Genomic DNA, 26,761 nt, shown 5'->3' on the forward strand with positions numbered 1-26,761 from the left:
GAACTAGAGGGTATCATGCTTAGCAAAATGTGGGAGGCCATGGTTAAGGCTTGAGACAAGAACCAAACCAGGCCCTGACTTGTGCCTCCTTTAAATGCTGAATAGCCGAACGAAAGGCTTAGGTCGATAAAGTCGAGTAGCACTGAGAAAGGGTCTGTGCTGTGTTGTGCGCTCGCCTACGTGACATCCCACACATTCGCTAGTCAGATAGAGACGATTTGGTCGGGGTCAGAAATTCTTGGCTGGTCCTTGCTGTCCTTGCACGGGCTATAGACTACACCACTGTAAGACTGTGCTATGCTTACATAAACTATGTCTTGAGTGGCCTTGAAGTCAGTACATCTGGCGCTAGAGGGTCTGCTATTGGTGCTTGGGAAATAGATAATGGGAAAGCTTGAAGGATTTTCTGTGCATGTTACAAACTCTTTAGTAATCAGCTAAAAATAAATACTTTTCTTATGATTGTTTCTGTTAGCTATAAAATGCCTCACAGCCTTGAATAAAATTGGCACTATTGGGCATCCTCCTTGGTGCTCCTCCTGTCCCCATCTCTTTGTCTCTCAATTTCTTTTCAGCATCCTCTTACCCTCACGTTCCTGGTCGATTTGTCGCGCCGGCCATGACAGCAAAATAAGTTAATTGGAGAAAGACAACTATCATATGATCTCCCTGATATGATGGAGAGGAGATGCAACATGGGGGACTAAGGGGGTAGGAGAAGAGTAAATGAAACAAGATGGGATTGGGAGGGAGACAAACCATAAGTGACTCTTAATCTCACAAAACAAACTGAGGGTTGATGGGGAGACAGGGGGTGGTTATGGACATTGGGGAGGGTATGTGCTATGGTGAGTGCTGTGAAGTGTGTAAACCTGGCAATTCACAGACCTGTACCCCTGGGGATAAAAATATATTATATGTTTATAAAAAATAAAATAAAATAAAATAAAAAAATATATATATCCTATATAAACTTTTTTTTTTTTTTCACTGCAAGAGGTTGCGGTGGAGAGGTTATATATACTCTGGTGTTCTGAGCCTCAAGAAAGAGGCTCTAATGGAACTCACAGGGGAATCCATGTACCCTGGATGAGTCAGTCCTCTCTGCCATTAAGACATTGGGATAGGGAAGACTGGTGGTGCCCCTTTCCTGATGCTAGTTGTCCTAAAACTTTCCTTCCCACCAAAGTATATAGCAATGAAGATACAGGAATTTTTCTTGATATAGTAGTAGTGGGAAATGTGTGCATAGGGCTATATGGTTCATACAAAATTTTACAGCTGCTCTCTTTTTTTTAATTATTCCAAAGCTCTTCAAATAGCCATTATTAAGAAATGGAAACAGGCTTAGGGAAGTTATTTTTGCCAAAGTTATTTAGCTAGCAAATGTCATTTTCCAAACTTTTACAAGACCCACTCCCACCTGTGCCTTTCATCTGCATTTAAAAGGCACTCCTTATACACTATGGAGACTTATGCCTCCATCAGAAAGGATGAATACCCAACTTTTGTAGCAACATGGACGGTACTGGAAGAGATTATTCTAAGTGAAATAAGTCAAGCAGAGAGAGTCAAGTATCATATGGTTTCACTTATTTGTGGAGCATAACAAATAATAAGGAGGCCATAGGGAGGTGGAGAGGAGAAGGGAGATGAGGGAAATTGGAAGGGGAGATGAACCATGAGAGACTATGGACTCTGAAAAACAATCTGAGGGTTTTGAAGGGGCGCGGGGTGGGAGGTTGGGGGAGCCAGGTGGTGGGTATTATGGAATGCACATATGTCATGGAGCACTGGGTATGGTGCATAAACAATGAATTCTGTTACGCTGAAAAGAAATTAATAAAAAAAAAAAATAAAAATAAAAAATAAAAGGCACTCCTTTCCAATTCATAAGAGTGCTAGAAACTCATAGCTTCTTAAAGGTAGAAAGAATCTTAGGGGCCACCCCTCCATATTTATACCCTGTACAGTAATCCCTGACACTGTGTTCATGTGTATCCATCCTGCTTTATTTGAATATCCCGGCAATAGGCACTTTATTCTTTCCTCGGGCTGCCCCATTCATTATTGATGGATCTAATTATTATTGCCTCCATACAAATGTCTAGTACCAGTGAATGTGCATTGATAACCTAATTCCTGTCTAAGTGTTAGTGACAGTGCCATCATTTCTGAGAGTATTTTCATTTAAAAAAAAAAAAATCTTCCAGAGCACAAAATACTTTAACATAGCAAAAAATATAGAGGAGTAGTAGCAGGCATCGGTAGACTAATAAGGGTTATGTTAGGGTCCTACTGCCTTCTGGAGCCTCTCAGTCCTTAGTACATAAGGAACTCCTAGTCTGTCTTATGACCTCATCCCCAGCACCTTCTCCTGCCACCCTATCTTAGTTACACACTCATCATGGTGGAAAGTAGTAACAGAAATTATTACCATACCTATTAAGGTAAGGGCCACTTAAGAACCTAGAAATGTACCTGGGAACTAGTGAGAAAATAGCATTCCCCATCCTACTAAATTGTTAGAAAATGGGCAGCACACACACACACACACAAAAGTATACCTTGTTAGAAGCCTTGAAATAAGAAATGCTGAAAAATTGCATGGTAGTGTACTCATTGATTTAGTCCTTCAACAAATGTTTATTAAGCACTTAATTAGTGCCACATGTTAAATATGGTGTTGAGGATATAATGATGAGCAAAACCAGTCATGCCTCTGTGGTTGTAGAGTACACAGTCTAGAAGGGAGACCAGATACTCATTTTAAAAATTAGAAGCAAATGTGAAATTATACCTGAGATTTGTTGTCTCAAAAAGTGATTTTTGCATGTTGAGAAGATTCAGGCTAAGTGGAAGAAATCTGAGAATTTGATTTGTCTGATATATGAAGAAGACTAGAAGCATATTATGAAAAAAGTGGAGGGCAGGGGTATGGGAAAGTTTTTCCTTCCATAAAGGTAGCAGCATGTTCAAGGGCCTCATATAGATTCATGGTGGCTGCCTGTAATCATGTTAATACAGGGATTCTGAGTCATGTCTTTATCAAGTCCCATTTCCTCCTTCTCCTGTGCTCAGTCTCTAACTCAGTTCTAATGTTTGGTTACTCTACTTTCCTCCTTTGTCTTGGGAACCAAGAAAGGCTATGTCCTATTGATGCTAGAAAGTACTTTGAGATACACTTTCCTCTTGTGCATTAACAGTGGAAGTGTCCATTAATGGCATTTACCCTGGCAGGTGGTTCTGCCTTGAGTGAATTCTAGAGCTATTTCTTCTTTTTCAGCTCTTAAAAACAATTTCATATGAACTGGTGCTTTGCAAATCCATGCACAATTTAGGCAAATCCATACATTTGCTTTAGAAATTTGAAAGGAAACCCTTCCATTTATCAACATCTCTGCTGCTTTTCAGTTTCATTAAAGGAGAACAAAAACAAACCTACAGAATAAATAAAAAACACCTATCTTGACACTATTCAATGTTAACTTCAAGACCTTCAGGTTTTTAAGTTCTGGGAAATCGGGCCGCAGAACTTCATTTCACATATCGCATGCTACCCAAGAAAATGAAATATTTAGAAGCTAGAGATTGCTGGAGGCATGAAAAATACCAGTGTTTGCAAAAACTTATAATAGTAAAATATTTACAGTCTTCCCAAATGGAATATTAATAAAAGTATCAGCAGGTAGAGCTTTGGGGTCAGATCTGAGTCATATTGGCTGTTCCATGATTTTTGACATATGGGAGAAATTACCAAGAATGATGCCAATTTTTATTTATGGTTTATGTTAGTCTTTGGGCAAGTTTGAAGAAGTATTTTAAATGAATACTGGCATACATTCATTCATTTACTTTAAAGGCATTGAACTTCCCAACTGATGAAAAAATATACCCTTCTAAGCTATAGAGTAACTCAGATGTCTGTACTTAAAGGGCAAAAGGAAGATCAGTAAGATTGGCTACAAATAAAAGATATATATGGAGTCTTTCCACAAGCATGTAAACTGTTAATGAATCTCTAGTGCCTGATGCAGAGTAAGATAAAATCCAACCTGGATGCATAGCAGAGGAATATGCTAGTTCTGTGGAGTGCCTAATATGTGCCTATTTGCTGCCTATTTTGTACATATCAGGCTCTTTAATATTCACAAAGAAACTTCATACAGCCAATGCCAGCCTGGATTACCAAGGAGGAAACTGAAGGCCGATAGGATAAGTCACTTGCAAAACATGCACATCGGAGATTTGAACTGATGTCTGTCTGACTTAGAGATGCCTTCTCTGTTTTCTACAGCCTAGAAGTATTGATTGAAAGGACAACTAATTCTCTGTACTTTTTCTGTTCCCTAGTTCAACACCCACAGGAGACCTTTGCTTTGGAAATTTTTCAGCAACCATTTTTGAGATTATTGGAGACTTGGAGGGTCCAACTCTTCTGTCATGACTCTCAGCAGAGAGCAATATGTTTGATGTAATGTCTCTGCCCCCAATTTGAAATAGTTTTCTTTCTTCTAAATGTGTTGACCCAGATTCCAACAAACACTCTCTCCTGATTTCAAATCAGGTATTACCTCCTCATAATGTATCACTTTTGGTACAGACATCTTGTGGTCTAGAGTATGAGGGACTCTTAAAAAAGAGTGTCTGGAGGAGGATTTAATGGCCCCTTCGCATGGTCTCCTTTTAAATGTCTGGGTAGAAATGGAAGGTCATAGAGCTTGTGACTCAGTAGTGGTCACACAGCTGGTGAGTGGCTGAACCAGGACTTTAATTCAGGTCTTTCTAACTTTAATCTCTTATTTCTTTTTGCCAATTCCTAATAGTAGGAATCACTCTTATACTTTCTTGTATTTTCCTAAGTATTTGGTATAGGCTTGATTACATGGCATCTATCTAAATAAATAACATTTTTGGGGGCGCCTGGATGGTTCAGTTGGTTGGGCATCTGACTTCAGCTCAGGTCATGATCTCGGGGTCCTGGGGTTGAGCCCCACCTCAGGCTCCCTGCTCAGTACAGAGTCTGCTTGTCCCTCTCCCTCTGCCCCTTCCCCTCTCCCCCCTAAATAAATAAATAAAATCTTTAAAAAAATAAAGTAAAATAGCTCCAGTCATTGAGCCACAGCCAAGGACTCAGGATCCTCCTCCTTGAGCTCCTTTACTTCCCAACAAATCTATCCCCTCCCTCCCTCTCCCACTACTGTCTTCTGTAGGCCATTTCCACGGAGGAAAAGGAATCCTATCATATTTCCGCTATCCAGAATCTCCACTCTTTTTTTTTTTAAGATTTTATTTATTTATTTGACAGAGATCACAAGTAGGCAGAGAGGCAGGCAGAGAGAGAGGAGGAAGCAGGCTCCCTGCTGAGCAAAGAACCCCACATGGGGCTCCATCCCAGGACCCTGGGATCATGACCTGAGATGAAGGCAGGGGCTTTAACCCACTGAGCCACCCAGGCACTCCACAGAATCTCTACTCTTTTGACCCTTTTGCTGATGCAAGGAAAGGTGATTATCTGCTTCCTCCTGCCGCTGAGGATTATATCCATATAAGAATTCAACAGAGAAATGGCAGGAAGACCCTTACCATTGTCCAGGGGACTGCTCAGTTATGATAAAAAGAAACCATTAAGGGTGTTTAAGAACAAATTTGCCTGCAGTGACACTGTAATTGAGCCTTCAGAATATGGAGAAATAATTCAGCTACAGGATGACCAGCGCAAGAACATATACCAGTTCCTCATAGAGACTGGACTGGCTAAGGACGACCAGCTTAAGGCTCATGGGTTTGTTTTTTTTTTTTTTTTTTTTTTAAATTTTATTTATTTATTTGACAGAGAGATCACAAGCAGGCAGAGAGAGAGGAGGAAGTAGGCAGAGAGAGAGGAGGAAGCAGGCTCCCCTAGAGAGCAGAGAGCACGATGCGGGGCTCGATCCCAGGACTCTGAGATCATGACCTGAGCCGAAGGCAGCGGCTTAACCCACTGAGCCACCCAGGTGCCCCAAGGCTCATGGGTTTTAAGTGGTTTTGGCTCACTGAAGCTTAAGTGAGGATCTCCTTGCAATCAATAGAATTTCCCTTCTGTCCCTTATCACAAGCTTAAAAACCTCACAGCTTGTATAATGTAACCATCTGAGGTCTGCTTTTAACTTGGACTAGTGTAACTCCTTCATACTACAAACTGAAAAGAGCCATAAAAAATAAAAATAAAATAAATAACATTTTTAAAAAGCTTTTGAATTATTAACTGACTTTCAAAATAGTAAGCAGGCTTAAATCATTTAGAAGGAATAGGGGAAGAAAACAGCAAGTACAAAGACCCAAATATGTATGAAGGAATAGCGTGCACAAGAAATGTTCCTTTTGAAGACTTCATTTGTACCTTAATTTACAGCATTCATCATACTCTGCTATACATTTATAATAATGAGTCTATCTTCTCAACTAGGTTGTCAGCATGTTCCATGTTTCATTTCTGCATAATCCAAGTGGCCAGGACAAAGTAGACTTTCTCACTGTGCTTACTGCATGGGTTGGAATTATAGATGTATGCCAAAGCAGGGCAGTGAACACTACCCTCTCCTGAAGCTGGGCGGTACTGTAGGCGTATGAGTTTTTGAGTTAAGGAGATTCTCCTTTATCTAGATGTGTGCCTTAGTTGCTCAACTGTGAAATGGAGCTAATAATACTTTGCTTGCTGAGTGGCTGAGAGAACTCAGAGAGAAATGAAAAACTTAGCTATGTTGCCCATCATAAACTTGAATGAAACAAATTTCAGGGGTCCCTATCATGCCCTCTTTTCTTGCTCCTCAAACAAAGGCTTGAGGAGTCTGGCTCTCACTGAGCCAAATTGTCCTCTCTCAGCATCCCATGCAGGGACTGCAAGCCTGCATTCCCTATAATTATTTTTCATCTCCCAATTGGCTACTACATTTGACTCCAAGAATAGAGCCATTTTGAAGTGTTTCTCCCCTGCCCCATCATCTGTGCTCTGTTTGACTCTTATCTAATATGGATGGGGATGTTTCGTGCCTTCAACTTAGCTGTTACTCTCTTAAGTCAAACAGGCTGCTTTCTTTCCAGGTCCCCACTAGAGTAATTCACTCCCAATTCATACCTGAGGGTGCCTTTATTGTTCTCTTTAAATAAACTCATTCTGTTCTCCAAGCAGCCATTTCTTTTGAACTCTATCAACCCCACAAAATGAGACTAGAGGCTGCTGGCAAGACAGTACATTTCTTTTGCAGAAATTGAAATAACTTTATATATTAATAACTGGTGGCTGCTCCAGGAGACTCATTTATAATCAGAGCTACATAATCCTTTCTTCTTTGCAAAGAAAGGAAATTCAATATGTTTATGGTTCTAGATCTTTCATAATACTAAACATTTTATCTATATTACCTTCTCAACTGTTATGCTGAGTCAATATACATATGCATATACATATTACAAACGTAATATATACATATATGTTACATATATATACAACCATATATATATATATATATGGGTATTTATATTTTATATATTCACATATGTATCCTCGTCCGCCATGTCTTCCAGTACAAAATGGAGGCCAAGTATGAGCTCCCGCATTTCTCCTCATGCAATTCCAGATGTAGGTTGTATGCAGGAATGAGATGGAACTTATGGGAAAGTGAAAGTGTCATTATAAAATAAAATCTATTTAGTCTTAGGCAATATACTTAATTTTTTCAGCTTGACTTCCTTATATGTACCATAAATAGCCTAAATTACATGATCTCTGAAACCTTTTCTAGTCTTAAGATTCCACGATTTTATAGGTTTTTAGATTATGTAAAGTTATGTAAGAATATATAAAAATGATTCTCTCTATTATCCCACCTGACTGTGAGCTCCTAGAAGTCAGGTACTTTTTCTTCTTCACTTTTCTGTATCTAATACCTAGAGTAATGTCCTGTACATACAAAGTCTTTAACACATATTTGTTAAATGAATAAAAAATATAATATTCTATTACTCATAATTTATATGTTTAATATAGTTATTATAGCCAATAAATACTCATTATGCCTTTAATATTATGAAGTTCTATAAGTTAGTGGGACTTTGGAGGAAAGATATGCTATCTGCCCTTAAGTACAACATATTCTGGCAGCAAAAATAATAGAAAAACAAATACACACACAGAGTATAGAATATTGTCATGTATGAGGGTGCTATGATGTAGGAGAACGATTATGAGCTTTGGAGTCAGAACAATGCGGGTTTGAATCTAGACACTGGTATTTAGCTACTCTGTCAGCTTGGAAGGCTCACTTGGCTTTTCTGTATGCTTCTTTTACAAAATTAGAGATTATACTTCTGTTTCAGAAAACTTATGAGGATTATACTGTATGATACACGCTAACCACTCACATTGCAGGTGCGCAGAAATCCTATCATTATTAATATCACTACCAACGCACACGCAGTTGGGAAAAAGTCTAGTCTGAACAAGTGAGGAATAGCTTTTCAGATGAGTAGATCTTGAGCTGATTCTTGAAAGATAAGAAGAAATAAAGCAGGAAAGAGCAGATCGTTAATCCAGGGCAGAGGAAAGAGCACATGCATTTTGGGAGGTTGTGGGTGTTGGTGGCAAGTAGTTCTGTTCGGCTCCAGCAAAGTGAAAGTTCCCTGAAGGAATCTACGAGAGCAGACGGAGGCTGGAGTGAGCTCAGGGGCTCCTCTGCCTGTGTCTTCTCTCTTCCTTCTGTACTTACTGGGCAGAGGCCTCCGCAGTGATTTCCTGACCTAACAACCAAGAGTACTTTCATTTGGAGAAAAACATAAGGTCATATTCTTTTTACACATATATTTTCAGACTTTGGAAACTATTGTTGGTAAGGGGAAAACAAAGCTATTAGTGAATGCTGTGTTCTGTGTGGTTTTCCCTTTAGAGCTACATGAAAGCTAATTAGGGAGAAATCTTTTCCTTAAAGTAGTGTTTCTGCCTCGAGCACTGCAACCCTGTACTTGCAGACAGCACTAATTGCTAGTGGTTATCTCCCTGGACATAGATAGCCCTTGTCTTCGTTGTCCTTTTGTTCTATCAGTTGGGTGGTGCAGTACTTAATTCCACCTGTCAGGCTACTAATGCATGGGACTAAGTATTTGAGAAGTTAGTTCTAATATATTACATGTGGGACAAAGTAATCTTTGAAACAATCCAAGCCTCTTCCTCCTCCTTCCCTTATAGCAATGCTGGGTCTTATTCCTTACATGATGCCAGATGTGGGGAAGGAGTAGGTAGGGAAGGCTCTTCTCTAAACACCTTGCTCTTGAAGGTTTACCAGAAGGCAGCTGATGAAGAAGGGAAAGCATGTTTGTGTAGCAGTGATGCCTTTACATGCACGATCTATTCATTCCTCCTAACTTCCCTTCAAGGTGTGCATTCTAATCCTCATTCAACAAAGAGAGAACTGAGGGTCAGAGAGACTAAGCAGTATGTCCACGGTCACAAAGCTAGTGGTAGGACCGGTATTCAGACACAGGCTGTCTAACTCGACAGCTGATACTCTTTCATTATCACAGTACTCTCTCCTTTCCCTGGCTGTTCATAACGTACTCTATTTCATCAATTACAAGACACATTTTTTGTTTTTGTTTTTGTTTTTATTTTTAATGTTATGAGCCTATCTGAAAAGGACACACATAGTATGCTGTAGTTGCTATTAGCAAAAGAGAGTTAGATGTCATTGCCTGTGTGTGCACAAACTTGGGTGTTGTTCTTAAAGCACAATTTAATGATGGCAGTCTACTTGATGTTTTTACCACAAGTCACTTAAGGAACATTTAGTGAAAGGATGGGTCTTAGTTGTTTTCTGAAAACCTTCCCTCATACCATTGCTACCGTTATGACATGTAGAAAGAGAGTCTGGAGTTTGGAAGAAAATCTCAAAGAAAATATTAGAGCACTTTTCAGAAATGTTGCATCACCAACGCCCTTGATGGTACAAGAATATTGTACAGAAAAGTGGTAATTACAAAGATTCTTAGACCAAAGTTACTGAGAATAGTCAAACTGGTTGTGCTCATATTGCTACTATATTTTTGCTTGTATTACTAAGTTCCTTTATTTTCTTATTTTGTAAATTGCTATATGCTAAAAATCTATGTTTGAAACAGACCCCACATGGTCCTCGGATTCATTCATGAGTTTGCTGTCTCACTTTAGCCAGATGTGTTTCCCATAACAAGTCTGGCTATGACAAAACTAGCCACCATGTTTTTGACATCCTATTGTCTTCCAGTGGTGTGCTGCAGCATAAATTGTATGCTTAATCCTAACAACAATCTTGTCAAGTAGTTATTATCTTCCTGATTTTACAGAAGAGGAAATTAGAATTAAAGAGGTTATATAATTTGCCCACGTTCATACCGCTAGGAAGCGATGGGATTTTTAACCCAGGGTTTTCAGACTTAACGATCCTGCTGTTAAATATCACATTCTATTATATTTCAAAAATTTTCTGGACATGACCCTTGAGGTACAGCACTTTGCAGAGCACATGCAAGTACTAGTCAGTTTCTGGCCAATTAAATAACAAATTTCTGTTTTGCCCGCTGGAGCAAGAAGGCAAGAGTAGCCAGAGCAACAGTGAGTGATTAAGACCCCCAGCTTTTTTACAGCACAGGGGGATCGGGCAGACTTTGGAGTCAAACATACCTAGGTTTGAATCTCTAATATGCCACTCATGAACCGCAAGAACTTGGCAAGTCATGTAGCCTCTCAGAGTCTCATTTTTATGTAAAAGGGGTATGATAATCACAAGTCAGCAGGGTTTTTGATTGCCTTAGAGGAAATGATGAATGTGATTTTTGTCCACTTAGCACACTGACTAGCACAAAGTCACCATGGGGAGACAGTTCTCTTTTCCCTTTTCGTAGAATTAGTTTTGGGCTGAGTATCTCAGTCTAATTTTAGTCTTAGTCCTTTTTATTTAAGAAAGTTAAGCCGGCTGAGGAAAATTATTTTCTATTTCATCTGCTCCCAAACTGGGTGGCACAAGTAATCTTTTATTTATTCAGTACAAATTCATTCAGCACAGTGATAGGCCATACGGTGGGCAGGGCATCAATATAAAAAGGAAAAAAAAAAAGCAGAGTTTGGCATCAAGGTGTTTTGTGAGAACCCTGGCTCCTTCACACGGTATACTTGTGGACAATCAGCTCATTATCCTGAACCTCACCTTGTTTACGTGAAGTGAGTAATAGTGTCGTTTCTCCAGGGCAGCTGTAAGGATTGGGAGAGTTAATGTTTTCCACTAAGAAGGAGTTAGTGTAATAGCTAGTTCCTCTGACCTTGACAGCCTTGGGTAGAACTGAACCACTAGCCAGAATCAAACTAGTTGCACTAGTTGCAAACCAACTGATCAAATGTTGGCAAATGCTTCACATTGGGCTCTCTGGTCCAGGGAGACGGCGGGGAGGGAATCTCTGGTGTGACAGTTGATGATTTCCATGGTGTAAATCTTTCAGGCAGCTCCAGTGCACCACTCACTGATGGCTGTTTCTCTTGCCTGACCTTGAGAGCATGCAGGCCCCTCCCTTGATTCCCCATGTAAGGTAGCATAGTCCCAGGTTCCAGGGATTTGAGAGTGGAGATCTTTAGGGGCCATTTTTTTTTGCCTACCACAACTGGAAGCCATTTACTATGTTTTCTGTGCGTTAACTTATCCTCTAAGCAACACCACTGTGTGCAGACTCTTATCCCCATTTTGCAGATGAGGAAACTGTGGCTCAGAGAGGTGAACTTGCCAAAAGTGACCTAGCCAGCCAGCATTTGACAGGTTTGAGCTGAAGTCATTTAATTCCCGAGTCTGTGTTCTTATCCATTTCCCTCTGTTGTCTCCATTGTCAAGGATTCAGTAAACCAGCTCCCTGGTTTAGTAGAGAATTTCCATGGAAACAGGTGATTGCTGTGGTGGTGGTGGTGGTGGAGGATTTATTCTGAGGTACATGGTGTGATTTAGAATGGATGCTAAAAGCAAAAATTGACTCGGGGGGCATATCTGGTCAGTAGTGACATCCCCCCTTCCCACCCAGTAATTAGAGTAAATCCACTAAGACTGTTTCTAGGCTTTTGCTAGGGTGATTTCATGAAGCTTTGTCCACCACAGTCACCCACAGAAAAACAAATGTAAAAAAAAAAAATCAGTGGAAATTAAATGAATTCTCTCCAAATAGCCTTATTAGAACTTGAAGCTGTCTTACAGAGCAATAAATATAGGGAAAATAGAGTAAATTCCACCTTTAATCTCAGCCAAATTTTTTGTCATCTTGGGGAGAAAGGAAAGCTTAAAAAAATGCTTTATAAAGCCATTTTCTGAAAAATAACCCAGACACTCCTTAAGAAAATAGGTTAACTGTGTTTCCATGAGAATGGTCCATGATGTTAAGATTCTATGGCCAACGGGAAAAAGTGACCATGACCAAGAGCACAAAATGAATGTAGCTGTAGAGACATCTTGTTTCATGATCACATCTTATGCTAATTGTTCCTTTACATTTCAGACCTCACCCCCTTCATTGTATTTTGAGGACAGGAACCAACTTATTTAATTTGAATCCATATCATTTAGCCCAGTGTTTAACAGGAAGTATGTGCTTCATCAGTGTTGGTAGAATGCCACTGAATATTACATTATCCGGGTGGAGTGGTTCCTCAACGTAATCTGTGGACTGGTAGATCTAAAATCACCAGAGGAGATCTGAAAAATGTAGGTTGCCTATAGTTCTCATAGAGGTTCTCAAGTATAAATCTACAAGGAAGCCCAGATGCTTGCATTTTTTATAAAGCCATGCAAGGGATTCTGAAATGCACACAAATTTTAGAACCAATGGTTATTTCTATACACAAATCCTATAGGCAGCATGCTAGACTCACATTTGACCAAAGTCACATTTAAGTTAATAACCCCTGTGAAAAAGCACAGGAAGAATTTCTTTCCTTCATTATGGGCCTCCTAGGTGCCCCAAACTGGGCCAGGGGAAGTCAGGGATACCAGAATGATGATCCCTATCTCTCAAACATAAAATTATTCTGGAAAACTAAAGCTATCTGTACAACTCAAATCTGTCTGTCTTAGGAAACTTATAAATTGTAGCTAATAATTAGTAAATCCACTAAGTTATAAATTATAGGTAATAATTTGTGTTAAAGAGGGTGGTTGGAAAGGGTTGATTTGGTTCAAGGACAAACTTTTAAAAAAAAAATTTTATTAACATATAATGTATTATTAGCCCCAGGGGTACAGGTCTGTGAATCACCAGGTTTACACACTTCACAGCACTCACCATAGCACATACCCTCCCCAATGTCCATAACCCCACCACTCTCTCCCAGGACAGTGCAAACTTATGGCAGGAATGGAAGATTAGTGGCAGTTACCATTGAAGGTGGTGCTGCGTGACCCGACCCCAGTCAGCCCTGTGTATGCTGAGCAGCTGTGTTCTTGCTGTAGACTCTGAGGCATGAGCAGCAGCATGAGTGCCACTCACATGATTTGGCTGGTATACTTTTAGCAGGAGCAAAACTAGAGTCCTTGCCTTTTTTTTTTTTTTTTTAAGATTTTATTTATTTGGCTGAGAGAGAGAAAGAGTGAGAGAGGGAACACAATAGCGGGAGTGGGAAAGGGAGAAGCAGGCTTCCTGCTGAGCAGGGAGTCTGATGTGGGGCTCCATTCCAGGACCTCGGGATCATGACCTGAGCCAAAGGCAGATGCCTGACTAATGAGCCACCCAGGTGGGTGACAGGAATGTGACCACAAAGCTAGTGCAGAAAATGGGGGAAACTAGAGCAAAAAAAACTTGATCACAGAGAGAGCTGATTTATGGCTCTCATAAGAAACACCCCACCAATAATTCTTAAATACCTACAACACAGAAATATTGTTGTCTTTTGCGTTCTGTTCTTACTCATAGTATGGCTAGAAAAACCTTGGTTACAATTAAACAATGAGAATAACAAATAAGTATTTACAAAAGGATAATAAACACAATACCAAGTGACATGATGTAGTTTCTAAAGTCAATATGAGCTTATGTCCAGAAGATATGGACAGAAATAAAAATAATGAGAATCAGATAAAAAAAAGGTAGAAAGACAAGGAAAAGGCAATGAAAGACCCAGGACTGCATTATTAACAAGTGGACAAGTATCCAATACCTTAGTGCCTAGTCTGAAATCCATCATTTAAGTCAACACTATCCATAAAATATGACTCAATAAATGGCCTGAGCTGTGAACATGAGGGCAAAAGGGACAGTGTTTCCCCCACATAGCCTGCAGCATTTCCTCCCCTTCAGCGTCTTCTAGGCACCAGTGTTTTTATGCATTGGCGACGCCATTAAAATAAGAAAACATCCCTGTTTTATTTTTCAACAGAGTACACAATGCTAGTTGATATTTTATTAATAATTCATTCTTTTCAACTGTCTGAAATAGTGCCCTACACAAAAGTAAGCTCTGTGAGGGAAAGGACCTTTCTTGTTCACCACTCTATTCTCAATGCCTTTTGTAAACCCTACTCGTCAATTATTAGTTGATGAAGAAATGACTGAGTGAAAAATATGAGTAGACATAAGACGATTAAGCAGGAAATTCTGAGTTTCTTTTGAACACTATCTGGGGGGGATAGTTTATTGAGGATAAATCCTAGAAAGAATAGTGTGGCTGGTCATATAAGATATATACTTACTGTTTTCACACCAAACAGAAAATGACTCTTCACACCGAAATGGAATATAAAATCTCTCAGCTTCAAACAATATACTAGTCAGTGGAGTCTAGGCTAAATGTGGTAAAAATAAACTTCACAGTTTAGCCACTTAACACAATAACAAATAACTTGTTTTTCATATCACAGTCCCTTGAGTGGTTCTCTGTGAGTTGTGACTTGGGGATCTAAGCTCTTTCTATCTGCGGCTCCACCATCTTGAAATCTTTCTTTTCAAGGCTTTAAAATGTGGATAGACAGAGCAGGGAAGCTATGTGTGACATGTCATGGCCAGGACTTGAAGCCATATTCCATTTGCATGGTGTCGGTGAGTTGTAAGAGGTCTGCACATTGTAGTCATCTTGTGTGCCAAGGAGGAAGATTAAGTGGTTTGGTGCACACATGGCATTGTCTCATGTTTTATTTCCAACACTGAGTTTAAAAATAAGAAGGATAGTGGTATTTCTAGCCATAGCTGACAGGTATAGAAAATACAGGTGGGAAATAAAATAGTTCAAAGAAACCCTTTGATAATAAGCGTTGACTGTGGGGTGCCTGGGTGGCTGAGTTGGTTAAGTGTTCAACTCTTGATTTCAGCTCAGGTCATGATCTCAGGGTCTTGAGTTCAAGTCCAAAGTTGAGCTCTGCCCTTAGCAGGGAGTTTGCTCGAGATTCTCTCTCTCTGCACCCCTGCCCTCCCCAAGTGGATGTGTGCTCACTCTTTCAAATAAATAAATAACATCTTTAAAAATAAATAAATAAATGTGGACTGGTTAAAAGAATAATAAAAATCCTTTAATAAAGATCCAATAGTCAGATATTAATTAACTCAATCACTGGGTATATATGAAATTGTTACTATGTACCACTGTTTCCACTCTCCAGAAAGGAAGAAGAAAGAGCCATTATGAAGTAAGATGAGTGCTTTGATAGAGAAATACAACATGTTGAAAAGCTATAATAATATTTTAAAATAATAATTACTGATATTTTAAGCAGTGCAAGCACCTTATAGATATTATTGTATTTATTTTTTACAGTGCTAAGACATGGACACTGTTACTATTGTTTTATGGATGGGTAAACTATGGCTTAGAGAAGACAGCAACTTGCTCAAGGTCACACAGTAATTAATGCGCTTTGCATAATAGAATAAGCAATGATTAGCCCTGGTAATGAAAGTTTTTCAAAATAAGAGCTGGATGGTTTTATCCCAGAATAAAAATAATGTAAAACTTTCAAACTAGGGGTGCCAGGGTGGCTCAGTGGGTTAAGCTTCTGCCTTCAGCTCAGGTCTCAGGGTCCTGGGATCAAGCCCCACATCGGGCTCTCTGCTCAGCAGGGAGCCTGCTTCCCCCTCTCTCTCTGCCTTCCTCTCTGCCTACTTGTGATCTCTGTCAAATAAATAAATAAAATCTTAAAAAAAAAAAACCTCTCAGGAGAAAACCCACATGAGACGAACAATCAGACGATTCCATGACAACACAGAGGTTCTCACCAGGTCCTTAATGAAGAACTAGAGAGCACAGCAGAACCCTTTGTATATCCTCTCAGTCCGCTGCACTGAAAAACAAAACTCCCAGAATTCCCATTCTAGAGTATGGGTGCTACCTTTTTAAACAAGTCTTTTTGTTTTTTGTAGTCACAACTTAAAGAATTTCAGTCTCTGCAAAACTCCTCTCTCTATCCCTCTCTCTCTCTCTCTTCCTCCCTCTAATTTATCTTATTACCCCTCACCCACCCTCCCTTCCTAGAAAGAGAAGTGAAACAAAGCAGAGCAAAGCAGGTGTTCCCTCTGAAATCTGTCCCTTATGCTAGAATGTGCTGTGCCCTGGCAATGTGGTTACACAGCCACATAAACGAGTAAGAAAATATTTGTGAATGCATACAGTCCCATTGCAAGTAAATAAGAAATTTTATGCTCAGCTCAAGTAATTTATTATTTTAGTGATTGATGTAGGAATTAGTAAACAATGTAATTTATATTTATGATATTCCTAATATAAAAATGTTATCTTTCCATGGTAAAAAAGAAAAAAAAAAAAAAAAAAAAGCTAGAGTTCTGCCTTTCATTAGTATGACCTGCCTTCCCACCTCTCCAGCTCCTTTGCCAGAATTTAAATTCCTAGGCAATGTAAGTTTCCCACCAAGGCAATAAAAAAAAAAAAAAAAGAAGATTCGATAATTGCTCTGCAAATTAGAGAAGCCCAGCTAGGATAGGATACTCAACTTGGATATTTTCCATTGCAATAATGTGGAAATAACCAATTTAATGAGAATGGTACGAGGCGGGGTAACAATTTCATCCTTGAGCCAAAGTCTCATTTTTCTCTCCGTGGGATGGATTAAAGAGGTGGATTGAGCAAGGAGCTCACCTAGTAAACCCACTGTTTGTGCAGATGTAAGTGGCACGCAGCTGGCTTTAACTGCTGTGATTTGCTTACCCATATGTGGTCGTGCATGAATTAAAGAGGAGCTAAAACTGGGGAGTGGGAAATGCAATTTTTAGCATAGCCTCACTGTCAGCAATGGGAATTGCTTTTCTAACACTGAGATTATGCTTGATGAAAACATTCTTCGACATGCTCAACATTGCCTTGGGATAAATTCTTCCAGAAACCATGGAAGGCTTCCTCATCATTTTGCAGTTTTATTGTGTACTTTCTGGAATGTTATGAAGCTTGTGTACCATCCTCTGCTGTTTTCTGAGTGGTATAACCAGGGGGTTCACAAGTAAGAAACTGAGATCTTTTAATTCAAATTAAATACTTCTTTGAGCATGTGTTAAGCATTGGGGACACAAGAACAATTTAAAAAAAAAGAGAGAGAGAGAGAGTATAATGGGCAAAGCCTAAGTTTTAGTCAGGCAAAATGAAGCCAGCTGTGGGATTATAGGGAATTTATTTAAATTCTCTTGGGCTCAGTTTCCCTTTATGCAAAATGGGAATAACACTTTTTTGCATCATGTTATAACGATAAGTAATGCATGCAGCGTATGAAACAGAGTAGACACTACGGCATGGCGCTGTTATAGATATGGGCCAGGAACTCAAGAAGGGGATAAAATTAGGGGAGAATCTGGGAGCACAGGGTGATGTAGGAGGAGGAGAGTGTGATTTCATTATTACTACAGAGACCTGGGTGGAAAAGTAGGTCTCACTGAGGATATCAGCTGTGAGGGTGAAAGCCACACTAGTAGCCAAGAGGAGCTCATTCAGTAAGGTTGGTGGGAAGAGACAGGAAGAAGATGAATTGGCTGTATGCTTATGATTTGTCCATTTTTCTCCATGTCTATTTCTATGAAATTGTACTTAAAAATGCCCACGATTTTTTTATAGACTAATTCATGATATTTATTGGAAGATGTTAAAAAGGACTTAAAATGCATGTGTGTGTGTGTGTGTGTGTGTACACCCCAGACTTCCGGATCAACTCCCAAAGCCAGGCACACAGCATGTATTTGGGGATCTGTTTTGTAAATGTAGTTTTTTTTTTTTTTTTTCTTTTTTTCACGTGAAGCCTGACATCTTACCTAAGCTGAGCTGGCTAAATTCTGATCCCTGCTTTACGGGAGCTGATGGCAGAAGGTGGGGAGGGGTTGTTGCGAATGGATCACAGTCTGCTTCTCTGGAATCTAGACATATCACAGCTTGTCCTGAAGGCAGTCAGAATACACAATGACATGCTTTGACAAACAAACTAACAACAAACTTGAATCATATTTGGACCAGGTGAAATCAACTAAACACAAAAACGATTTTCTCAAAATTGTTTTGTTTAATTTTTACATATTATATATTAAACCCAGTGTTTGGATCCAGATTAAAGTTTGGAACAAATGGAACGGTTTGTACATAAAATATGGTTATAAGACCATTTTAACATTTTGCATAATAAAGTAAGACACAACATAATGCTATGAATGGTATAAAAAATTCAATTTCATAAAATACAGGATTGAATAGTTGCCTTACAACTGAAAAACCATCGTTTTTATTTGTTCTGAGCACAAAGTACAAACATTCAGATTATGATAATTATTCTATACACAAACACCAGACTGAGAAAAATCCCACATGATTCTGAGGCTGCCACTTTCAAGCATGTGAATAATAATCAGTGCCAAATAAGTGTCTACTTTAAAAGGCTAAATAATATCATGGCTGATCTAAACCAAAGCTATTAGTTTTAGAAAGGTCTAACCTGGCTTGGGCAGAGAATGGGAGCCATTGTGTTACATCTTTGCTCAGGTTATTTTCCTTCTGCAACTTATGTGGGCATCTTTTTTTTATGTGGAATGTTATTAGCAAATACAAAGGATGGTATCTTTTATCTAACCTAGTATGTGATTGCAAAAAGAAAGACAAGAATAAAGAAACATGAACGGCCAAAAAAGCCAGCAGAGCCAAAGGCCGTAGTAAAGAGAAGTGATGGGGCCCTGGTGACAATAGGTGTGTAGACCCTGCCATGATTGTTTTTTTATGATTTTTTCTATTTAATATAAGGCATTAAAAAAACCTGAATTAAGAATAGATGTGAGCACCCTAGTGTGTCATAAGCATAAAGCCTATTTCAACTTTGGGCTGCAACTGTTTTATATAACCCTGTACAGCAATGTTTCTGACCCATTGTCACAATGACTCATAGAGAATAATGTTTATTTGTCTGACATTCTGAGCCTATACAGATTTTTTTTTCATGGAACTGTAAAAGCTTTTGTGAGGAAGTACAATAAACAGCTCCAGAGAAATCTTTTCTTTTCAATGAAGCACTCATAAAAAATATCTATTGTCAGCATGTGAATAATAAAATCAGTACCAAATAAGTATTTACTTTAAAGGCTAAATAATATCATGTCTGAAGTTATTAATTCTAGAAAGGCCTTTTTTTTCCTCAGACTTCTGTTCCACAGGTATTATTAAGAGGAACAATTTTATATCATTTCAGGATCAGCACATAATTTATTTTGTTAAAATTATGATGAATAGGATTTGACTTTCTTTTTTAAAGATTTTATTTATTTGAGAGACAGAGAGTGGGTGGGGGGTGGAGCAGAGTGGGAGGGAGAGGGACAAACAGACTGTGTACTGAGCCTGGAGCCGGACACAGGGCTGGATCCCAGGACCCTGAGAGAATGACCTGAGCCAAAACCAAGAGTCCAATGCTTAACTGCTTAACCAACTGAGACACCGAGGTGGTCCAGAATTTCTGATTTTCAGCTCATATTATGTAGTACTCATTTTTTTTTCATGGTATTAGCTCAGTCTAGTTGTCTTTGATCTGGTAACATTCACATGTTTTTGTGAATTTAGTTACAGAAGGGTCCTGCATACCTCCCTCACTGATACCCATCAGAGAACAGGTGGGTAAGAATGCAATTGGTTGCGCTGTGTTGCATAGATAGGAGGGTTGTGGGTTATGGGCTGTCTCCCACTCAGCAAAACATAACAGAATACACACTGTTGTGAAATTATTAGAGATAATCTGGAATGTATCCCCATGGGTTTTTCCAGTAAATCCTTCACATATATTTGACCTTAAAAATCACTGAAAATACAAGAAATACATACCTGATATAAAGTCTATAACAAGAGCACTCTAACATTGCTGCTGTGGCATGTCCAAAACTACAAAACTATTGCATGTTCCAAGGAGAATTGATACTTTTGTTAATTCAGTCCTGCTTAAAGAAGTTTTGTAAGGGGTGAGCCAGACACTAACGTGGGGTAAATGTTCGTGAGTCACATTGGGGTTCCCAAGCTAAATAACTGTGAGTGGTCATTTTATTTGTTATTGTTATATTAATCACTATACAGTACATCATTAGTTTCTGATGTGTTCCAAGATTCCAAGATTCCAAGATTCCAAGATTCACTGTTTACGTATAACACCCAGTGCTCCATGCAATCTGTGCCCTTCTTAATACCCACCACCGGGCTCACCCATCCCCCCACTCCTCTTCCCTCTAAAACTCTGTTTGTTTTTCCAAGCTTTCTTTCTTTCTTTCTTTCTTTCTTTATTTATTTATTTATGTAAAAGAGAGAGAGAGAGAGAGTGTGTGTGTGTGTGTGTGTGTGTGTGTGTACAAGTTGGGGAGGGACAAAGGAAGAGAATCTTCAAGCAGACTCCCTGCTAAGCCTGGAGCCTGAGGCTGGGCTCAATCCCAGGACCCATGAGGTCATGAAATGAGCCAAAACCAAGAGTCAGTCACTTCACCAACTGAGCCACCTAGGTGCCCCATGATTTCTTAAGAAGATTAAATGAAATACTATGTTGGGTGCTTATCCCAGTGCCTGGAGAAAAATTAATAATGTAAGAAATAGTAGCTGAGGGGCGCCTGGGTGGCTCAGTGGGTTAAAGCCTCTGCCTTCGGCTCGGGTCATGATCCCAGGTTCCTGGGATCGAGCCCCATGTCGGGCTCTCTGCTCCGCAGGGAGCCTGCTTCCCTTCCTCTCTCTCTGCCTGCCTCTCTGCCTAATTGTGATCTCTGTCTGTCAAATAAATAAATAAAATCTAAAAAAAAAAAAAAGAAATAGTAGCTGAACTTATTTGGTTGATGAAAGCAAATGATCATGTAGGAGAAGATAGTAAAAGACAATTTGCCACAAGAATGTAAGTTTAAGTGATAATGTCATTTAAAAGGATTGCTTTTTGTAGTTTTACTTTCCTGGATTCTGATAGAAGAGAACGGGATAGGACAGTGGGAAAAAGTGAATCAACAATGATATCTCAGGTTTGGACTCACTTCGGTCTCTTCCCAGTGGGGAGCTGTGAAGTATGAACAGTCCAATAGTCTTGGTTTCTACTTGGGGCAGTGGAGGCAGTCTTTGCTACCAGCCCCAGTCACTGAGTTGTTGGCCATGATGTGATGATCTAAAGGAGATGGGACTGGGCTGGGGAGCACTGCTGCCTAGTAGAAGGCAGTTTTCCTGAGAAGGAGGCAATACCTGAAGCCAATGGGTTGGGGTGTACCAGCCAGTGAAGGAGATAGGAGCAGAGCACCAACAACAATGTCCCTATGACTCCCATCCTTCCTCAGTGGGGACTACTCAGGAGCAGAGAAGCCTTCTGCAAGGAGTATATGGCCCAGGTGTATGCCTAGCCTCCAAATTATCCTTTCTTTTCTTTTCTCTCTCATTTTCTCTATCTCACCCTCTCCCTGATCTGGATCACTCTTTAATTTCTATTGTCATAGTCTCTGTACCATAATGTCCTCAATTTCCAAATAGTCCATGTCAGACTGGTGATTTCCTTGTGTTTGCTCTGACATGTCCACTGCAGAGGGTTTTGGGACCTGTGTCCATAACTCCAGTGGTATGCCTTTTACAGGGTGTGGCACTGCAGACTGTGCTGGGTAAGGCAATGTAACGTGGGTGTGAGACTTGTCTCTACTACTTACTTGCTCAGTGAATTGAGCTCTGGCTTTTAGTTTCTTCACCTGTAAAATAGAAATAGTAATGTTTCTCACCTCTTAGAATTCTTCAATAATTCCAAGAGCTAATGTGTTCAGATCACTCAGAATAGCTTCCATACAGGATGGGGACTCATTAACTATGAAGTATTCCTAGTCACAAAGGACAGAGGCTGCCTTTTTCAACTTCAGATTCTATCAATTTTGTTTTCTATTCTCTGTTTATTTCCATAGCTCCAAATTGCTGTATCCTACTTTTGCGTGGTTTGGGATATAAGGTTCAATTATTCCTCAATGTCAGGAAATTTAATAATGTCTTCTGCCTATAAACAATTTCCAGAAAAGCTTAAGAGTGGCCTCTGTGACTATATGAAAGAGATTTGGTTTCCAATGAGGCAGTGGATGACATTTAGACCAAGCCCTTTCTTTTTATGGCATTGTCTTTTTCATCTCCTATCTGCTGTCTCCCACACTCCAAAGACTGAGGCTAAAATTACCTAATGGAGATAAAATTTTAGTCTTTAAAAGTAACATACACCCGTTTGGTTACTACAGTGCTCACCTAATCCTGAAATTTAGCCTGAGACAGATGATCTCCATTGACTTAGAAACTGAAGCTTGGAGGGATTTGATTCACAAAAAACGTCACGAAGTAGGTTTTGGTGTTCAACTGATTCGTATTTACTAGTTGTGGGCTACCTGAGCTGCCCAGCACTACTGCCCTGTGGTTCCCTCCACCAAAGTTCTGCATGGGAGAGACGCCCAGGCCAGGATCTAAAGCATCTTTTGTGTCTCATTCCTTACCAAGATTTATACTCAGAAGAAAGTAGGTATTAGTTAGTCTTTCCTGTTATCTAAGCAATTAGTTACTTTGAAATGATCTTTTTAGTGAGTAAAGATAGGATTAAAAATCCACTTTGTAACTAAGGTATATTGTCGTGTCAATAATCATTGGATCCCTGATTCCTCCTCCATTTACATCGTAAACTTTTGGAGGTTTTCACAGAATGCACTGGGGAAAGCACTTGGACCATTGCACTGCTTCGTAATGGTGACTCTGGGCAGTTGTCAGACCTCACCAGGCCTCTCTTTCTTCTGTCAAATGAAAGCTAAAAATACTGGCTCTTTATAGGATTATGGAGAACAAATAAGGTACATATAAAAGTGCAAATTTAAATGTCAGCTGCTATTATAGATGGTTCTGAGAAGATAGAAGGAAGCATGGTTTGTGAATAAGTATTAACAAAAGCCTTGCAATATCTTTGGATAAATGGAAGATTCATGATTTTAATAAGAAAACGATTAGACAAATATGTATGTGGGGGATTCTATATGATGATTGGGCTGGATTCTTTAAAAATGTCAGTGTCGTTAGAATAAAAAAGTCAGGAACTTTGCATTAAAGGATACTAAAGAGGTAAGACACCTAAATTCTATATGAGTCTCTCAACTGGGTCCTAGATTTGAAAAGAAAAAAAAAAAAGATACAACATCGATTCCCAAACTTATATGTGTTTAGAATCACTAGGATCCTGTTAAATGAGTAGAGTGTGAGGTTCTACAATTCTATCAAACTCCCAGGTAATACAGTTGCTCAGTCTGCAGACTGCACTCTAGGTAGTAAGGGCTAAACAGACTATGGTGGAATAATGGGCATATTTAAATATGGGCCACATATTGTTGGATAGCATATCCACAATAAAGTGTAACAAAGGTTTTTTGAATACATGGTAGAATGTAATTATTTTTAGGAGATAACTGTGAAATACTCAGTGTTCAGATACTATTATATGTGAAACTTTCAAGTGATTTGAGGGAAAAAATATGGTGTGCATGTGGGAGGAGAGCAAAAGAAGCAAAATAGTAATAATTTGCCATTTTAGTTGAAGACCTATAAGTTTGAAATTTCTCAAAATGAATGTATTTGAGAAAATAATATGACTCCTCTCTATGATAATTTTCACTAAAGTTTCCAAGATGTTCCTTTCTTCATCTCATCTCATCTCACGGTAAAACTTGAAACTTCTTTATCATCAACATTCTCTCCCTGTTCAATTAGAAATCTACCCTAGAAGTTTTTCTTCAGAGTAGGGGTCTATCTTCTGAGTGAATTGACTCGTTCTTATTTCTGTTTGCAGAGACACAAGTCAAGCAAGCCACAGAAAGCGATGGTGTTGAAGGTGACTCAGCTGAAAGATGCTAACCATTGCATAGCATCAGGGCTTGCCAGAGAGGTTGCCGCAAATTAAAGGCAATGTACATCTGGTGACCAAGAGATCTTGATATTTATTTCTTATGGAACACTTTTCTCAATATGCTGGTGATATTCAGTGACTCCCAGTCTCTCTTCCTCCATCCCCACTCCTTTTAGGCTTTGGATATCCTAGTTCTTTTTCCAACTTGGTTTTTAATTCTGGCTCCATTGGTTTAGATAACTTTCTAGCTGTACTCCCCTGAACCTTCAAATGTGCACTATGGTACCATTGACTGCAATCACTGTGCAGCACCCCAAGTCATGATCTATTCATTTCAAAACTGGAAGTCTATACCTCCAGATCCCCTTCACCCATCTCTCCCACCACTACCCCTCTCCCTTGTGGCAACCACCACTCTGTTTTTTGTATCCATGAATTTTGTTTCATTATTTTTGTCTTTTAGATTCCGCCTGTAAGTGAGATCATAAGATATTTGCCTTTCTCTGCTTGGCTTTTTTTTTTTTTTTTTTTTTTTTTGGCGAAGCTTAATATCCTCAGGGTGGATCCATGGTGTGGTAAATGGCAGGATTTCTTTCTTTTTTATGGTGAGTATCTTTCTTTACTACAGACTAGTGAGTACTTCAAGTATTGGCCCATCTAGCATCCTTTTTTTTTTTTTTTTTTTTTTTGGATAATGAAATCCAAGTGACTTTCATTTAAATCTCCTCCACAACTCTTCGATGTTATTCAAAATGACCCATTTCATACCCATGAGCATGATGGCTTTAATTTAATTTAGAAGAGAAACATTATCTTCCACTTACTATTAGTCAGATACGATACAATGTTGAAACTGCTACCACCTTCCTGCCACCACTATGAATGAACCTACCTGGGAATGGAGCCAAAGTAAGGAAGCAGAGCCAAGAAGTAGATAGAGAAGGAAGTCCTTTCGACCTAATGTCAATCCCTGAAACAAGATGTTTGTGATGCCAGCAAGAGGCAGCCCTAGAATTTATAATTATATGAACCAATACATTTCCTTTTTTTGCCCACACCATTTTAGGTTAAGGTTTCTGTTGATCACAACCAAAGATATCTTACTGATGCTGCTGATAGATATTTAGACATATACTTGTCAGACCTGGAGGGTATGAACTGTTAAAATTATTATAGATATTGACAAATTGCCCTCCCAACTTAAAACTTAAACAACAACCAACTTAAAACACAGCAAATTCCTCTCTATCAAAAATATTATAGGGGGGAGGAGTCAAGATGGCGGAGAAGTAGCAGGCTGAGACTACTTCAGGTAGCGGGAGATCAGCTAGATAGCTTATCTAAAGATTGCAAACACCTACAAATCCAATGGTAGATCAAAGAGAAGAAGAACAACAACTCTAGAAACAAAAAATCAACCACTTTCTGAAAGGTAGGACTGGCGGAGAAGTGAATCCAAAGCGACGGGAAGATAGACCGCGGGGCGAGGGGCCGGCTCCCGGCAAGCGGCGGAGCAACGGAGCACAAAATCAGGACTTTTAAAAGTCTGTTCTGCTGAGGGACATCACTCCAGAGGCTTAACCGGGGTGAAGCCCACGCAGGGTCAGCGTGGCCTCAGGTCCCTCAGGGTCACAGAAGGATCGGGGGTGTCTGAGTGTTGCAGAGCTTACAGGTGTTAGAACGGGGAAGCTGGCTACAGAGACAGAGCCGAGGAGTGAGCTCTAATCTCGCGGTTACCTTGAACCGGTCGCAGGCTCGGTCAGGTCAGAGCGCGGCCGGAGGCCAGGGTGACGGGAGTAATTGGGCGCTGTTCTCTCAGGGCGCACTGAGGAGTGGGGCCCCGGGCTTTCGGCTCCTCCGGGCCGGAGACCGGGAGGCTGCCATCTTCATTCCCGTCCTCCGGAACTCTACGGAAAGTGCTCAGGGAACAAAAGCTCCCGAAAGCAAACCCGAGCGGATTACTCAGACCGGCCCCTCGTAAGGGCGGTGCAACTCCGCCCGGGGCAAAGACACTTGAGAATCACTACAACAGGCCCCTCCCCTAGAAGATCAACAAGAAACCCAGCCAGGACCAAGTTCACCTACCAAGGAGTGTAGTTTCGATACCAAGGAGAGCAGCGGAATTCCAGAGGAGGAGAAAGCAAAGCACGGAACTCATGGCTTTCTCCCCATGATTCTTTAGCCTTGCAGTTAATTTAATTTTTTTTTTCTTTTTCAATTTCTTTTCTTCTTCCACTAAACTTTTTTTTAACTTTTACCCTTTTCTTTTTTAACGTTTTTAAACTAGTTTATCTAATATATATATATTTTTTTCCTTTTTATATTTTATCTTTATTTGTTTTCTTCTTTTAATTGTTTCATTTTTTTTTTCTTTCTGAACCTCTTTTTATCCCCTTTCTACCCCCTCATGA

General features: G+C 39.6%; 1 protein-coding gene across 1 annotated transcript; it reads left to right on the forward strand.

Moving 5' to 3' along the window:
• The first annotated feature begins 4,704 nt into the window (after nt 1-4,704).
• On the forward strand, nt 4,705-24,404 carry LOC111154376 (eukaryotic translation initiation factor 1-like). The gene is given in 6 exon segments (XM_022513923.1): nt 4,705-4,749; nt 5,214-5,268; nt 5,475-5,604; nt 5,606-5,785; nt 21,402-21,477; nt 24,294-24,404. Coding segments are annotated over 6 exon segments (597 nt in total).
• Nucleotides 24,405-26,761: the final 2,357 nt, after the last annotated feature.

Source organism: Enhydra lutris, unplaced genomic scaffold, assembly GCF_002288905.1.
Source record: "Enhydra lutris kenyoni isolate GAN:26980312 unplaced genomic scaffold, ASM228890v2 scaffoldscaffold37, whole genome shotgun sequence".
NCBI classification, from domain to species: Eukaryota; Metazoa; Chordata; class Mammalia; order Carnivora; family Mustelidae; genus Enhydra; species Enhydra lutris.